This window comes from Neoarius graeffei, chromosome 5 (genome assembly GCF_027579695.1).
Source record: "Neoarius graeffei isolate fNeoGra1 chromosome 5, fNeoGra1.pri, whole genome shotgun sequence".
Lineage (NCBI taxonomy): Eukaryota > Metazoa > Chordata > Actinopteri > Siluriformes > Ariidae > Neoarius > Neoarius graeffei.
The window spans coordinates 48,999,502-49,016,340 of record NC_083573.1 but is presented as its reverse complement, the minus strand read 5'-3'; the positions used below and the strand labels follow the sequence as shown (position 1 = coordinate 49,016,340).

The 16,839-nt window shown below is 39.1% G+C and overlaps 1 protein-coding gene across 10 annotated transcripts in view; it reads right to left on the bottom strand.

Annotated features, from left to right (window-relative positions):
• The window catches only part of mroh1 (maestro heat-like repeat family member 1), a 52,739-nt gene that overhangs the window by 22,888 nt on the left and 13,012 nt on the right, over positions 1-16,839 (bottom strand). For 9 of the 10 annotated variants that reach the window (XM_060921898.1, XM_060921893.1, XM_060921894.1 and 6 more), the window contains exons 12-24: positions 16,752-16,825; positions 15,839-15,961; positions 13,452-13,559; positions 12,499-12,643; positions 11,871-11,914; positions 9,378-9,519; positions 8,786-8,838; positions 8,548-8,655; positions 8,264-8,383; positions 7,644-7,766; positions 7,365-7,511; positions 1,908-1,934; positions 1,000-1,122 (exon numbers count right to left, since the gene is read on the bottom strand). In XM_060921898.1, the coding sequence (XP_060777881.1) occupies positions 1,000-1,122; positions 1,908-1,934; positions 7,365-7,511; positions 7,644-7,766; positions 8,264-8,383; positions 8,548-8,655; positions 8,786-8,838; positions 9,378-9,519; positions 11,871-11,914; positions 12,499-12,643; positions 13,452-13,559; positions 15,839-15,961; positions 16,752-16,825 (1,337 nt within the window). The remainder of the gene's footprint in view (positions 1-999; positions 1,123-1,907; positions 1,935-7,364; positions 7,512-7,643; positions 7,767-8,263; positions 8,384-8,547; positions 8,656-8,785; positions 8,839-9,377; positions 9,520-11,870; positions 11,915-12,498; positions 12,644-13,451; positions 13,560-15,838; positions 15,962-16,751; positions 16,826-16,839) is intronic. The other variant, XM_060921902.1, reaches the window with a different exon arrangement.

Sequence of the window (16,839 nt, the reverse complement as noted above, 5' to 3'; positions counted from 1 at the left end):
AGCGCACGAGCAGTGGTTCGGGACTGAGCCGCTGTGTGTGTGATCCCAGTGCATATCGGGCATGCGCAAGTCACTTACCACTTGCAAGTGGAAGGATGGCAAGCCTAAAGACAATCATAACTACACAATGGGCAGTATTTGCATCAGTATTTGCAGTATTTTCATACTTTTATACTCTTTAATGAAAAGGTGATACAAGGCGGAAGTCCGCGCCGTTTTTCAGCAGTCGCGTCACATGACCAACGCCAGCAAATCAGGAAGGTGGAGGTCACAGTGACGTTGTCCAATGAAGACGTCAGCTAGAGCTCAGCACAGCGTATCCTCAATGTTTACACAGCACCGGACCAGACACGAACTGGGTTGAATATGTGGGCCCTGGCGGATTCCCGTTTCCCGGCATTTCAATGTGAACGGACAGTACATCCGCGAAGAAAACGAGACAGATACATACGGTCTAATGTAAACTTGGCCTAAGAGTTTACCAAGAATAGTACAACAATTTGAAAAGCAATCAATCAGTGATCATCATTTGGATGAAGAGAGTTTATGAATCTGAGAAGTCAAAGAAAAATTCAGTAGCTTTCCCAGCCCTGGATTTCAACCCTATCAGATATCTTTGGAATGAGATGGAAAGAGCTACATCCAAATTGCAGCAACTGCACAACACAATTATTTCCATATGGTACATTGCTGCATAATGCGTTTGGCATCCACAACGCATTCACAGATAAATCTGTTTTTGTTTTTTTTCTAAAACGCCATGAAAGTGCATCACACTGCTGGATACCTAATAAGTCGGCAAACAATACTTCAGTAACTTGTGTCCTGAATCTTAACCTGGTTTATGCATCAATCTATGGGAAAACTCCCTCACTGACAAGTCTATAAAACAATTCATTTCGTCTCACCAAAACAAGACAGCAATTCTATAAGAAATCAATGGAAATAACTGGCTTCATGATCAAGTGTTTCAACTGATGCCACAGAAGTCACACACACCATCATTATTCCCATGAGTTTCTGCTTGCGGGTGAAGACGTATCCCTGTTTGTGAACGCAGGTATTAATGGCTTTTGCAATCAGGCCAATACTTTCAATTAGACTCAGCTTCATGGTCAGGTCCTGTAGAGATTTCAAACACAGCGAAAGACAAACAAAGATTTAATTATTAGGTTGATCACTTTACACACCACTCTCCAAGTAAGCCATACTCATTAGTATTTAATACAAGCCCATGTCAGGGTGGCAAGCCATAAAACGAGATTTTTCATGCAGTAAGTTGATTCCAGTTTCATCCTGTGGCACCCAAAATTTTACCTAAACAAAAAGTGTGAAGATAGATTCAGATCGACTCTGTTAGCATTTCCATTTTTTAGCAAAGCAATTTTAGCTATTCAGATTATTCTGAATCCCATGTACAAACTATAGATAGAGACAGAAAAGGCAGATCACAACCCACAACCTCAATATTGTTAGTGGAAAGACAGATTAAGTAGGTTGTTTTAGGAAAGGTTTAAAGAACTAGACATCCACAGAACCATCAGTGTGAAAATCTAGTAACAAAAACTAGTGTGTTAGTTGACAGAGATTCATTCTTAAACTTTCTGAACTTCTCAAAGCCACAGAACGGTGTTTACTGAGGCCCCAAGAGGAGCTCCACAGATAATTCAGTACCAAATCTTCTCTAAATAAACAACTAAAGGTCTTGAAGTTTAACATTTCTCTTCTCCGAAGAGACCGATTTACAAAGAGATAATCAAAATGTTTATTTTTCTCACTCTTTTTCTGAGAAGTTCAGAAGTTCATGTACCTTGAATTTTCATTTAAGGCCTCAAAGATTAAAGATAAAAAAAAGGTTTTAGTTGATTCTGTACAGGTCAGAGTAAGAAAGAATCTCCTTATGGTACCTTGGTCTCTACTTTAATTCCCAGAACCTGTGCAACATAAAAGTAATGATGGAGCTTAATGTAGGACACAATATCAGAACATACCACATTTCTTTAAGGATGTATGCTATTGTATGGGATATACACAATTGTAAACTGTTTAGAAAATGTCATATAGGGTTAGAGTATGATATTCACCATATCTAATGTTAGTCTAACACTACACAAAGAAGAATAAACACAAAACTAGAACCTTCTTGTGTGAGGTTTGTATTCACCGAGTTTGCATAAGTCTCTGAAGAACATTTCAATATTGGTTGTGCGCATACATCTCTCAAGTATACAAGAACAAAACTAAATAAAGAGCACCTAATTAGGATAAAGTTTTCTTACCTTTATTTAAAAAAAAAGTGGTGTTTTTTTTAATTAAATAATCAATCCACTTCCCCCCCCACACACGCAGCCCTAGATAATCATTATATTTAAATACACCAATAACCTCCATATACATTTAAAGTGAGACTGAAATGAACAGTTCTTCTCAGTGTCATTTTCTAGATTTTAACACAAACTTTCAATTTTCGATGTAAATCGCAAGGTGTGGAGATGAAAACTCAACGAAATAAAAACATTTAAACCACCTATCACGAAGCGATGCCTGGAATTCCCTTCCCTTCCACCAAGAATGGCTCAAACCAGAAATGACGTAGATCGGGGAACCCCTGCCTGGAAGGTGCGCCAACAGAACGTTTTCATGACTGAACATAAACTGTGAGCTATGAGCAGTGTCCAAAATCACTCACTCATTCACTACTCCCTACCTAGAGGATTCTATATAGAGGACTATATAGTGAGCTCATTGGTAAAATGAAACAACACTTTCGGACACTACTCCGCCGCGCCGTTATTTACGTCATTACTGTCACACAATTAAAATGTGCCAGATCAGTCAGCTGATAGGTTTTCAAAATATACATATTATACTGACGGCGTCTCCCACATTAATAAATACAAAGGACTTTGTTTCTGTTGCATCTTTCAATCAAGGCTGAATACCTTCTTCTTTGCCGCTGCCTATGAGTCCACTATATATGGTGTAATAATTCTCACTATATATTCAGATAGCACTACAAAATGGCAAACTGACTATATAGTGAGCAATTTTGGACATAGCGCATGTCTTGTATGATGTGGATGAAGGAGTTAGTTGGGGAGAGGAGGAGAGGGAGAATATAGGGCTCGGGATACAGCCCTACCGGTTTCAGCCGTACCAGGACCGTCACATTGACGACCATAATAACGAGGTGAGTGACTGCTACTCAGATCTCAGCAAGCTGACAAGTGGACATGGTGGAGGGATGATTGTAACAGACCACCTGTTTCACATTAATAATTACCAATACCAGCTGCTGTTAGAATCTTTTGGGACATTCCACCGAATGGGTGCCATTTGCTTGTTGTACCACTCCCAAATTAAACTTAATTTGTTACATCTTTTCAACACTGATTATAACACACATATTTAACTATTCAAAATGTGTATCGGTCAACCTCAGGCTACATTAATTATTTTTTACAAGGTTTGGAAGTCAAAGATGGCTGCATACTCTCTATATGAGTAACAGGACTGAAAGTAACAGGACTGAGTTTTTTGCCTAGGATTAGCTAATACATGGAATTAAGCCACATGGCGTCATCGCTAATAGCATGACCACACTTAGCACATTCTAGTGATTTACCAAAAATCTGTATTTTTAAAATAAACAAATATCTAAGAAATAATTTAAGTAACAGGACAGCATGTTGACATTGACCTTATCAAAGTTAAAAAAAAAAATCATAAAATATACAGAAAAGTAAATGAGAAAACTAACTTTTGGTCTTCCCATGGCCTTCAGAAGACACAACTGATGTAACTTCCTGTTGAGCATGTGATTTATGGAATGTTCCAAAGTTGTCAGATGGGGTAATATGTTTGGGTAACAGGACTGAGTGAAAACCCAGGGACACTACTAAAATGTGTATTTTAACCAAGATATTGTGGATTTCTTATGAAAAAAATATATATATATTTAAACCATGCACAGGATATGGAGTCACACAACAGTGCAAAAGAAATACTGTTTTGAAGGATTTTAATCATAATATTTCATAGTTAAGTATAAAGTTAGAGTGCAGGGACAGGTAACACATGCTATTTTTCAGTGTTTTAGGTAGTTTTTATTAATCCTTAAAATATCTTAAATTTGAAATCAGATCAACGTGCAGGACATTCTGCATAATAAGGAAATGTCTTTTAAAGTACATTTTTATGTGCATTTATACATATAATTTTCTAGGGACGGAAATGGCACCGATTCGGTGGAATGGCTCTTCTACTGATGTAATTGTTAGTATAATAGTTATTCCTGCCAATAAGTTATAACTTGGGGCAAGATAAAAAAATTTTGTTCCAATTCGGCAATTGCTTAACTGAATACCGACCTCCCAAAAGCACAGAGATACATCGCTTAGTGCATCAGGTGGGTGAAGTATTCTGTCAGGAATGGGTGGGAGATGGATGCAAGTGCAGAAGATATACAAGTTATTTACCAGCTAGGAGGTCCATATCATGAAATATCGTGACCGAGGTCTTAAAAGTTCTGGGCCGAGGTCAGTATTCAAGGCCGAGGTCACGGTATTTCACCATATGGACTGACCTTAAGCTGGTACATAATATATTTATTTTTTTCTTTACCACATTCTAACAGAAAACAAGAGCGCCCGAAAAGGAAAACCGAGACGAGCCGCCATTTTGAATCCTCATTCATGGCTGTAATGCAAATTGCTTCCTCCTCGGTATACATGTGCACTTCCATGGCAGGGGAGAAAAAAAAAAAAAAAAACACACTACATTTTGCCACCCAAGTAGTCCCCTATTTATACAAAATTAAGTCATTCAGGATTCAGCCATGTTTTTCCTCGGCGTTAGCAAGTTACAGGTTTTTAGCTTTCTCCTGAAATGTTTTCTTTTATTTCTTCTTCCTTAGGGTAGTAAAATTCACTTTTGCTATGAAGACCGTCATTATCGCTATCCATGCTGTAAAATTAATGCTATTCTCCTGAGAAATGCGAAAATAAATGTTGACAAAAATTGCTACCATGTTTGTTGTTGTGAACGAGCGAGTCGCCAGAGGTCCATAACCGGGGTCCATAACTGGAGTCCATGCTGTAGGATACGGACCTGCTCGCCAGCCAATCAGAGCGCAGGATTTGATGGAAACCGGACCACGAAAAAAAATAAAAGTTTATTATTAAGGAAAAGTGGAAACCGGCAAATAATCTGAAGCGGCGAGCATAAACTGTGAAACAGGCAATAGGTCAAGTGAGGCACAAACAGATTATCAAAGGCTAGGCAGGAAGCAAACACAAAAAACAGGAAATCAAGGCTCGGAAACCAAGAGAAGCAAAGAGGAACTAAGGCTCGGTAATGTGTTAGCAATGCAATACTTCACAACCTGCGAGTGTTTTCCAGGTCCTTATATAGGTGTGCTGATTGCACCTTAATCCTGTGCAGGTGCAAGTCATTTACGGCGCGCGCTGTCCGGAGCATGCCCGAGAGTCAGTCTGACGCATGCGCCACGGCACGCAGGTGTCACATAGTGTAGACAATTGTAGTGGAAAGTAGCCACTAGACTGCAGCCAGTGTACCAGAACAGTGCTAGTGTAGAGCTACTCAACTTATTTTAGCCTTCAAGTAATAAAATATTTTCCCAGCTACCCAAGAGTACCTACCCACTGTTCAAGCCAGTGTTTGTCATTGTTTTCAAGCATTTTCAACACTCTGAAGTAATGGAGTAGGTGTACAATAGAGCGCGCCATCTGTCTGCCAGATTGCTTTATTTTCATGAAGTCACAGAGAAGAGTAAAATTATTTACGTGTCAGTATTAATTTGAAACCTTTCCAGTATTGTAAAGTACTACAAAGGAATACTGCATTAATACCATAATATTTCTAAATAAACTGCCATGTTAATATGTGACTGGGCTTGTCTGTATTCCTTTGGTAGTGATGGAAAATGATGTTTAAAAGTCCTGGCTTCAGACGCCGTGTGCGCACTTCCGGTTTCTGGAGATTCCCCGATCTACGTCACAAGGTATTGCAGTTCCCATCTGCTTGATCGTGCTGCTTTGATGGGTTCCCCCCCCCCACTTTTATTATCAAATACTTCTTTGCCATGGCATTGTGGGTGAAAACGATCATAACTATCTTTATTTTCATGGAGTCATAGGGAAGAGTGAATTTATTTCGGTGTCTGTATTACTTAAAAAAATGCTAGTTTCATTTATTACTGAAACATCTTTTAAGAAAATCAGTGTTCTCATTTCTGCAGCTGCTGTAAATGCACATGCCTTAGTTAAAGACATAATTAATAAGAGCACTGAAGAGTAAGAAATACATCATCCACACCTAAAATAAAAGTGTCTTTCTCCTGGACTTCCAATAGTGAAATATTAGTAAACCAATTAACTTTATCAGAATGTGCGGAGAAGTGATTTTTTTAAAGATTTTTTTGGGGGCTTTTTTCACCCTTATTGGATAGGACAGTGTAGAGACAGGAAATGAGCGGGAGAGAGAGATGGGGAGGGATCGGGAAATGACCTCAGGCCAGAATTGAACCCGGGTCCCCGGATTTATGGTATGGCGCCTTATCTACCTGAGCCACAACGCCCCCAGGGAGAAGTGATATTAATAACAAAACTGGTTAGTAGAGCAGTCGCAGCTTTCAGCTACCACACAATCTCTATGCCACGTACAAAACAACTTGTACTTTAAAAGATGTCTTCAGAATAAAGTTTAAGTAAACTTCACTGAAGTTTTTTTAAGGGATTTTAAGCATAATCATTATTACAAATTTCAAAGCAAAATCAGGAATGAAGTGCACCATTGCTCCTTGTAACTTTTTGAAATTGGCCTTTTAGAGGACTTTACCTCAGTCAAGATCTCATTGACATTAGGTCATTCAGGGTGAGTGCCAAGCTAAGCATGGCTGCTTCTCCAGCAGACACTGGTTTTCAACTACAATACGAAACCACAGAAGTTTTTTGTTCCATTTAGGAAAGAATTATGACTCCGAGGTGTATCGTGGTCTGACTAACTTTTTTAAAACCAATCATGATTTTTTTTTTTTTAAACTATGCCTAGTTACAAAATGGAAGTTTCAAATCAAATAGTTTAAATAAAAATAGAAAACAAATCTTCCTGCAATTTTACACTTTGTATGAGCCCATTCACTAACATTATTATATATACACAGTACATTTATAATTCTTACATAAATTCAAGTGTCAGACAGCGCATCATTAAGTAAGGAAAGTGCCTATGCACGTAAATCAGAATCAGTTAATGAGTCAAGCTTTTTAATGGTTTATAGTAGCAAAAAATAAATAAATAAAAAGCAGTATTGCAGCGTAATGTGTCATTCCGGTTAATTCTACCTTGGTGTTAAAGAGCTTGCTGATGTTGTGGAGTATGTCGTTGTCGAGACGAATGAGAAGCTGGTCTTCTGGAGCATTCAGGGCCACGTAGCCATAACACAAAATCAAAGTGCTCTTCATCTTCTCTACATCCACATCATTCTTATCCTGCTTGACAAGACATCCATAAAATAGAAAATTAGCAGTAACGAGAACAATAACAACAACGTCTGTGAGCCTTCTATTGATTTGTTTGAAACATTTTGGTTTCCTCTCACCAGAGATGCCAGCAGAACCTACTTTGAGCAAGCTGAATATCCCAGAGGCTTTCTTGAAGGCATCAGATTTCCCAAACTCGTCAAGCTTGGCCAGAGTGCCATCCAAATGACTGCTGGCACACAGCCCCAAAGCCATCGCTACTCCCTGTGAAACCAATCACTCCCAGTTATTCTCATTATTATATATTAGTAGATTTTAAATGGTTGTTTAAGTATCCAATTTCCAAGCAGCGGTTCAGTGCAATCATCAGTATGTACCATTCTGCAATTAGGATACGCTGAGCTGCATTCTCTGATCAGATCTCTGTAATAAAACCATACTGCTGACCATTCCTGAGCCTAGCCATGACCTCCCTTTTCAAATTAGCAGCAAGCTGCAAATACATTCTTGTCACAAGACCACATTTCTCTGAACAGTCCTGATAGAACGAAACAACCAGCGAAATCATGCGCCTTTAATTGGATGCTCAAACAGGAAACTGCACTAAAGGTCATGTCAAACAAGTGAGCAGACGGGCCCATGACTGAGATTACAGAATCTGGAGTGCTTAAGACGATGAATGAGAGGCCGGACAGATGCTGGCAGATAAAAGAGGTGAAAGCAAACAGAGCAGTGTGTGTAATGTGTTTTCTTTGCTGTACCGCTCTCTCAGTGGCGTCGTTATGGCGGGTGCTGATCAGAATCTCCTGGAGCTGTTTTCTCACCAGCTCCTTATTGGAGGACTGCTGCAGAGCCACACCAATGCATTTATACAGGAAGCTCTAGAGAGAGAGAGAATCGAGCGTATCAGTTTAAATGAGCCGACAGACTGTTAGAAATAACTTGTAAATATTTTTAGAGCACACTCCAGCTTGGCTTTGTATAATCCATAAACCTCAAACGTATAGCCAGAACAGAGTAGTAGTTTTACATTACCAATACTGACCTTCTCCTCCAAAGAATGGTTGTAGATTGGGAGATATCGGGTTGCCTCAACCACCAGCTGAGAGATCCACTGGCCATCATCAATGGTTAGCAGAGTTTTAGACAGGAACTTTCCCAAGAGAACAACATAATCATCATAATATACCACAGATAGTTTGCTTCTTTTGAAGTGCCTAAGGCAAAATGAAATCATTTATTTAAAAAAAAAAAAAAAAAAAAACAGAACTATGGCTACTTACCTGAAGGAGGCGGTCTTCCCATTTCGTTTTGTCAAATGCTTCTGGTGTGGATTCTGATCATGAAAGGATGGTTAGTTCCATGAAAAAGAACAGTTCATTAAAGCTGGAGTAGCAAAAAAAATAAAATAAATAAAAAAAATGTGCCTTACATCCAGCTTTAAAAATGAATGCTATTTAAACCATATAATTTTATGAGCATGTTCGGAAATGTAATATTTTCCTCATTAAAATGACACAGACTCTCTTGTTGACATTTCTGGCAATCACATAGGAATTCATTTGTTTTGGAGAAACGAGTGCTTTTAGCAAAAGGTTTAACTTTCAGAGACATTTTGAGAATACTTTTTAAATTTACAAGTCCTCAGTGGGGAAAAGCAACTGTAGCAAAACAAAAGTGTAAAAAGTCATGTTAAGTGAGTGTTTAACTGTGAATAGGCTTAAATCATATAGTGTGCATCATAAATAAGATGGATTATAGGGAGTTCAGCTTTAACTGTACCAAATTGGAGCAGATTTGTTAAATTACGGTATTATTTGCACGGCCTCCTACTGATACTTTCAGCCACAGCTTAGATGAGACTTGAACACTGACCTTCCAGATAGCTAAGGAGTCTTGGGATCTCGCTTTCCCATAATGCTTCTACTTTAGGATTAATGTTGGGACTGATGGCATTCAGAAGACTCAGAGAGGGATGACCATGACCTCGATACGAGAATGGGAAAAAGGCATTCACCTAGGACAGTATTCACACAATCAGTTTAACAATGGTCACCACGGGTGCGTGAACAGAGCAGAACTGAGGGTTTTAATACACCCACATAAAATGCAATAAAACCATGAGTATAAATAACTTTTTTTTTTTTACACTTAAGACACATTCCTATTTTACACAGTATCATTATACTGTAGATGATGCACATCATTAATATTGAAATGACAAACAAAACATTGTACATAAAATGTTTGCTGGGTTTATCTGCCAAATTCCATACTTCATTATTTAAACTCTGGACAAAAATTAATTCATAGACAGGAACAGTAAGTTACAAAGATTTTGGCACCCTTGGTCAAGATGGATAAAAAGGTTACATTAAAAAAAAAAAAGTCTTTATGGTTAAGTAGCTGAACCTCACACAGGAAATGTGAAAATTTTTTAATTGAATTAAATTTATTCTAAGGAAATTTTATTAAAGGATTGCGATAAGTATGTGAAAAGTAAGATTCTGTGGTTTATGACCCATTTCTCCATGGAATTCTATGATTTGGATCCAGAGACAAAAGAGTTGTAGCTTCTTGGCAGAGGCAGACAGGTTTTTACGGCTACTTCATCCAGTCCATAATGTCGTGTATCCTAACAAAGTTTCAATGCCTTTAGAGAAAAGAAATGGGTTCCGAGTTCACTTTTTGCCTCATTACATTTGTGTATTTCTAACATTCTCCATGCTGATAAATTACTAAGGGAATTTGGCTAGGGGCCAGCTTATATCCCAGCCAAATACAGTACAAGACCATGGCTGATCACCACGTTCTAAAGATTCAGGTGTATTTAAAAAGGTTTTTAAACAGGTCACTTTATTAGGCTTCTTATTCATACCAGTATGAAAACAGCCTCAAGCAGGCCACAGCAAGAAGATAAGCTTTTCAATATTTGGTGGGTAATGTACACTCACTGAGCACTTCGTTAAGAACACTATTACTAATACTGGATCGTGCCTCCCTTTGCTCTCAAAACTGCCTCAATTCTTCATGACACGGATTCCACAAGCTGTTGGAAACATTCCTTTGAGATTCTGGTCCATATTGACATAATTTTAATCACAATTTCTGCAGATTTTTCAGGTGCACCTTCATGCTGTGAATCTCCCGCTATCCCAAAGGAGTTCTACTGGATTCAGATGTGGTGACTGGGAAGGTCACTGAAGAACACGGAACTCAATGCCATGCTCATGAACCCAGTTTGAGACAACTTTTGCTTTATAACATGGTACAATATCGTGCTGGAAATAGCCATTAGAAGATGGCAAACTGTGGCAATGAAAAAAATGCAGATGATCAGCAACAATACTCAAATAGGCTGTGGCATTCAAGTGATGGTATTAACAGGCCCAAAATGTGCCAAGAAAACATTCCCCACATCATTACATCACCTCCACCAGCCTGGACTGTTCACACAAGGCTGGTTGGGTTCATGGATTCACACAGTTGGAGCCAAATTCTGACCCTACCATCTGTGTGCCTCAACAGAAAACAAGATTAATCAGACCAGGTTACGTTTTTTCAGTCTTCAACTGTCCAGTCTTCAACGCAGCCTCAGATTTCTGTTCTTGGCTGACAGAAGTGGAACCCGATGAGGTCTTCTGCTGTTGTAGTCCATACGCCTCAAGATTCAAAGTCTTGAGCATTCGCAGATGCTTTTATGCTCATCACAATAGTACAGAGTGGTTATTTGAGTTACTGTAGCCTTTCTGTCAGCTCAAACCAGTCTAGCCATTCTACCATGACTTTTCATCCACAACCACTGTTGTTTTTTTTGCATCATTCTGAGTAAACTCTAGAGACTGTTGTGTATGAAAATCCCAAGAGATCAGCAGTTATAGAAATACTCAAACAAGCTCATCTCGCACCAACAAATCATGCCACAGTCAAAATCGCCGAGATCAAAATTTTTTCCCTCATTTTGATGGTTGAGGTGTACATTACCCGAAACTGTTGGTCCATATCTACATGATTTTATGCATTGCACTGCTGGCACACAATTGGTTGACTAGGTAATTGCATGAATGAGGTGGTGTACAGGGTGTTCCTAATAAAGTGCTCAGCTAGGGTATGTAAAAATTGGAATGTGCTTCAGTTTGCTCAAAAGACTTTTTTGGGGGCATCAATAATTGTGATGCATGTAGATTTGTTAAAATATACATTTTTGATTCTTTTTTTTTTCCTTAGAATAAATTCAATTCAATTAAAGGTTTAATTTGTCTCATATCTTCAGTCTGAGATTAAGTGCATTCATAACACAGACATTATTTTGAACTGTTATTATCCAGGGTGTCAGTAAGAATTCTGGAGATGACCTCATTCACTTACCAAAAGCCTCATCATTAGTATGTATGGGGAGGGAAGATTGGAACCTATGGAGACAGATCGGAAAGTATGTACAAATAAGATAAGGATAAAATAAATAAATACAAAAGCGAATTAGGAAAAAGGGCAGACAAGGGTAAGCTATGTGCAGTCACCTGATGCAAAATAACTACAATTAACAAGTAAATGATCAGTAAGTCGAAAGTTCAGTTTAATCTTTGCTGCTGTGAGAAACAATTATCCTCCCTCCCAGAACACCAGACCTATATTCACATGATAAATATAGCTTTTGGTTTGACTAATTAGAACCAGACAGAACTGGCCAGCCAAACAACTTTTAATAAAAACAATGTCTGTAAGTGAAATGTTGCTTCCAAAATGAAGTGGAAAAAGCAGGCAAAAAAAGGCATCTTGCCAGAGCTGTGAGCATCTGTGGAGCCAGAGTGTGTGTTTATGCAATGGCCTGGTTTAACCGGCACAGGATCGCTTAGCCAGTGGAAAAGCCCTCTGCACTTAAAAATATTTGGAGCTGCATTCATCGATGACATCATGATTGGGTTTATGTGCATGTATTTGATGACGTGTGTGCATGAAACGCATAGTACATACGTTAATATTTAATAGTGCTCACCTGGAGCACTGAAGTTGATTATAAAATTGGGTTCCTGGGCTGATCGCTTCTTATTGGCCAACAAGATAAGGCTCTTGCAGAGAGGTGTGGTGGCGTTGAAGTACTGACTTGGGGTCAGGTAGCACAGCAGCATCGGCCACAGCACCTGCAGCACACAAACTGACCTGTCACCATGGCTTACGCACAGCACAAGATCTGCTCAGCAATAGTAGATTTTTTTTCCTAACTTGATAAAGTAAAAAAATAATAAAAAAAAAAAAAAAACACAACATAAAATACATATTGACACAAACGTCATTTAAATGACGAGCCAAGTTACTAATCCAGAAGCAGCTCATAGCATCTAGGTAGTTCTATATAAAGAACTTCAAAACAAAATCACTAAAAATAGCCCCGTCTCCACACTTTATAAAATGCTCGGAGTGCCAGTGTGATGACAGAGTGCTGTCATCAGCCCTCTGTTAATATTGGGAGCTATACAGGAAAAGAGCTGATCTCTTCCAGAACAAACACACATACATACATACATACATACATACATACATACAGACACTGCTATTAGGGGTTGGTGCTGCTGATGCTGGCTGAAAGTACAATTTACGGTTAAAGGTTCATGACGTTCCTTCCTGGTGGTGTCAGAGATAATTTATTTTTCCAGGCTAAACCACTGCTCTATAACTCATACGACAGTGCTTACTAATTTTGCTATTATGTTAGTTTTGCTTTGTAGAAAATTGCAATGAATGGGAGGTTGTAATGAATTATTCAAAATTTAGCTGTTTTCAATGTTTTGTTCCTTTGTGTGTATAATTAAACGATAACCTAAACTCTTTCTTCATGTCAACATTCACCAGTGATAATTACTACTAAGCTTATGTGCATATTTATTATTATAGCCATTCCTAACCTTCTGGGCATGTGTCAATGTGTGCATTTTTGTCTGCAACTCTCACATCAGTCAGGCAGCCCACAGTCGTGGTGAAGAGATGGAGTGTGTTATCACACATGCTTCTCAGTGCCTCGTTAGTCACCTCCTCTGGATCTAAGGGCCGTTGTCCCCGCTGCAGTGCAATCCAACATCATTAGCATTTCCACAGAATAACAATATTGATATCAAGTAGTTTAGCACTGTCTGCTGTCCATTTATAAAGTAGCCTCTCTAATGGTTTTATACAAAATTCGTGAACAAAAGTGTCTTCCATTTCATTAAATTATCCTCAAGTTACACAGATGAACAAAATACTAAATCTCAAAACAACTGAAGAGAATATAAGGATTTAGGCTATTTACATTAGCAGATTCATATCAGACAGGAGTCTGTTCTTCACTCCCATTCATAGAATACCAAGTTGTGGAAATTGTCATATACAGTGGGGCAAAAAAAGTATTTAGTCAGCCACCAATTGTGCAAGTTCTCCCACTTAAAAAGATGAGAGAGGCCTGTAATTTTCATCATAGGTACACTTCAACTACGAGAGACAGAATGGGGGGAAAGAATCCAGGAAATCACATTGTAGGATTTTTAATGAATTAATTGGTAAATTCCTCGGTAAAATAAGTATTTGGTCACCTACAAACAAGCAAGATTTCTGGCTCTCACAGACCTGTAACAACTTCTTTAAGAGGCTCCTCTGTCCTCCACTCGTTACCTGTATTAATGGCACCTGTTTGAACTCGTTATCAGTATAAAACACACCTGTCCACAACCTCAAACAGTCACACTCCAAACTCCACTATGGCCAAGACCAAAGAGCTGTCAAAGGACACCAGAAACAAAATTGTAGACCTGCACCAGGCTGGGAAGACTGAATCTGCAATAGGTAAGCAGCTTGGTGTGAAGAAATCAACTGTGGGAGCAATTATTAGAAAATGGAAGACATACAAGACCACTGATAATCTCCCTCGATCTGGGGCTCCACACAAGATCTCACCCTGTGGGGTCAAAATGATCACAAGAACGGTGAGCAAAAATCCCAGAACCACACGGGGGGACCTAGTGAATGACCTGCAGAGAGCTGGGACCAAAGTAACAAAGGCTACCATCAGTAACACACTACGCCGCCAGGGACTCAAATCCTGCAGTGCCAGACGTGTCCCCCTGCTTAAGCCAGTACATGTCCAGGCCCGTCTGAAGTTTGCTAGAGAGCATTTGGATGATCCAGAAGAGGATTGGGAAAATGTCATATGGTCAGATGAAACCAAAATAGAACTTTTTGGTAAAAACTCAACTTGTCATGTTTGGAGGAGAAAGAATGCTGAGTTGCATCCAAAGAACACCATACCTACTGTGAAGCATGAGGGTGGAAACATCATGCTTTGGGGCTGTTTTTCTGCAAAGGGACCAGGACGACTGATCCGTGTAAAGGAAAGAATGAATGGGGCCATGTATCGTGAGATTTTGAATGAAAACCTCCTTCCATCAGCAAGGGCATTGAAGATGAAACGTGGCTGGGTCTTTCAGCATGACAATGATCCCAAACGCATCGCCCGGGCAACGAAGGAGTGGCTTCGTAAGAAGCATTTCAAGGTCCTGGAGTGGCCTAGCCAGTCTCCAGATCTCAACCCCATAGAAAATCTTTGGAGGGAGTTGAAAGTCCGTGTTGCCCAGCGACAGCCCCAAAACATCACTGCTCTAGAGGAGATCTGCATGGAGGAATGGGCCAAAATACCAGCAATAGTGTGTGAAAACCTTGTGAAGACTTACAGAAAACATTTGACCTCTGTCATTGCCAACAAAGGGTATATAAAGTATTGAGATGAAGTATTTGGTCAATAACAAAAGTTATTTTCCACCATAATTTGCAAATAAATTCTTTAAAAATCAGACAGACAATGTGATTTTCTGGATTTTTTTTTCCTCATTCTGTCTCTCATAGTTGAAGTGTACCTATGATAAATTACAGGCCTCTCATCTTTTTAAGTGGGAGAACTTGCACAATTGGTGACTGACTAAATACTTTTTTGCCCCACTGTACACACACAGTATAAGTCAACAGTTTGGACACACCTACTTATTCATAGGTGTATTCTGGACTTTTACCATTTTCTACATTGTAGGACAAGACTGAAGATATCAAAACTATGGAATTACATGGTAAAGTGTTTAAAGTAGGTTTCATATTTTAGATTCTTCAAAGCAGCCACTGTTTACCTTGATGACAGCTTGGCACAATATTGGCATTATCTTAACCAGCTTCAACATTGAATTAAAAGGTGTGTCCAAACTTTTGACTGGTACCGTATTTAATAATAATATTATACATCAGCATAGATTGCTTTTATTACTTTCAACAAGCTTGGTGGCATGCTGGAAAATACTTGGTAATGTACTGACACATACATGGTAAGTGTCAGACAGAGCACAGTGCTGAATGATAAAGCGCACAAGCGTGTCTCCTCCCTCCAGCTCCAGGTAGCCATGGTGAGCCATCGCACTGATGACCTGCACAACTCTCTTCTTTACCTGGACAAATAAATAGACAGGTCAACCGCCCAAAAAATCTAGATTCTGTATCAAAAATATGCAGTTTGAGGGTTTTTTTTTAAAGTTCAAGTAAATTTTTTTTACATATATATTCCCCCAAATTTATGTGCAGACACATAGTGCACATCAGGTAAAATTTTAATTTATACACTTACAGAACACTTTACTAGGAACACCTGTACACCTATTATTCCTGCAATTACCTAATCAGTCAATCATGTTAAATGCATAAAATCATGCAGATACAGGCCAGCAGCTTCAGGTAATACTCAAACATCAGAATGGGAGGAAAAAATGTGATCTCGGTCAGACTGGTTCGAGCTGAAAGCCTATAGAAAGGCTACAGTAACTCATAACTACTCTGTACAATTATGGTGAGCAGAAAAGCATCTCAGAATACACAGCACATCGAACCTTGAGGCAAATGGACAGAAAACGGAGTCTGCAGGGGGCACATGCCCAACAAAACTGGACAGTTGAAGACCGGATAAACGTAGCCTACTATGATGAATCTCAATTTCTGCTGAAGCACACAGATGGTAGGGTCAGAATTTGGTGACAACAGCATGAATCCCTGGACCCAACCTGCCCTGTGTCAACAGTCCAGGCTGATGGAAGTGGTGTAATGGTGTGGGGAATGCTTTCTTGGCATACTTTGGGTCTGTTAAGACCATCAATCATCACTTGACTGCCACAACCCTACCCAGTATTTGTTCCTAATAAAGTACTCAGCGAGTGTATATTACATACCAGTTATTGAAAAGCTCACCTTATTGCTCTGGTCTGCTAGAGGCTGTCTCATACTGGCAAGAATAAGAAGCTTCTTGTTTTCCATGATGGAACCTACAACAAATACA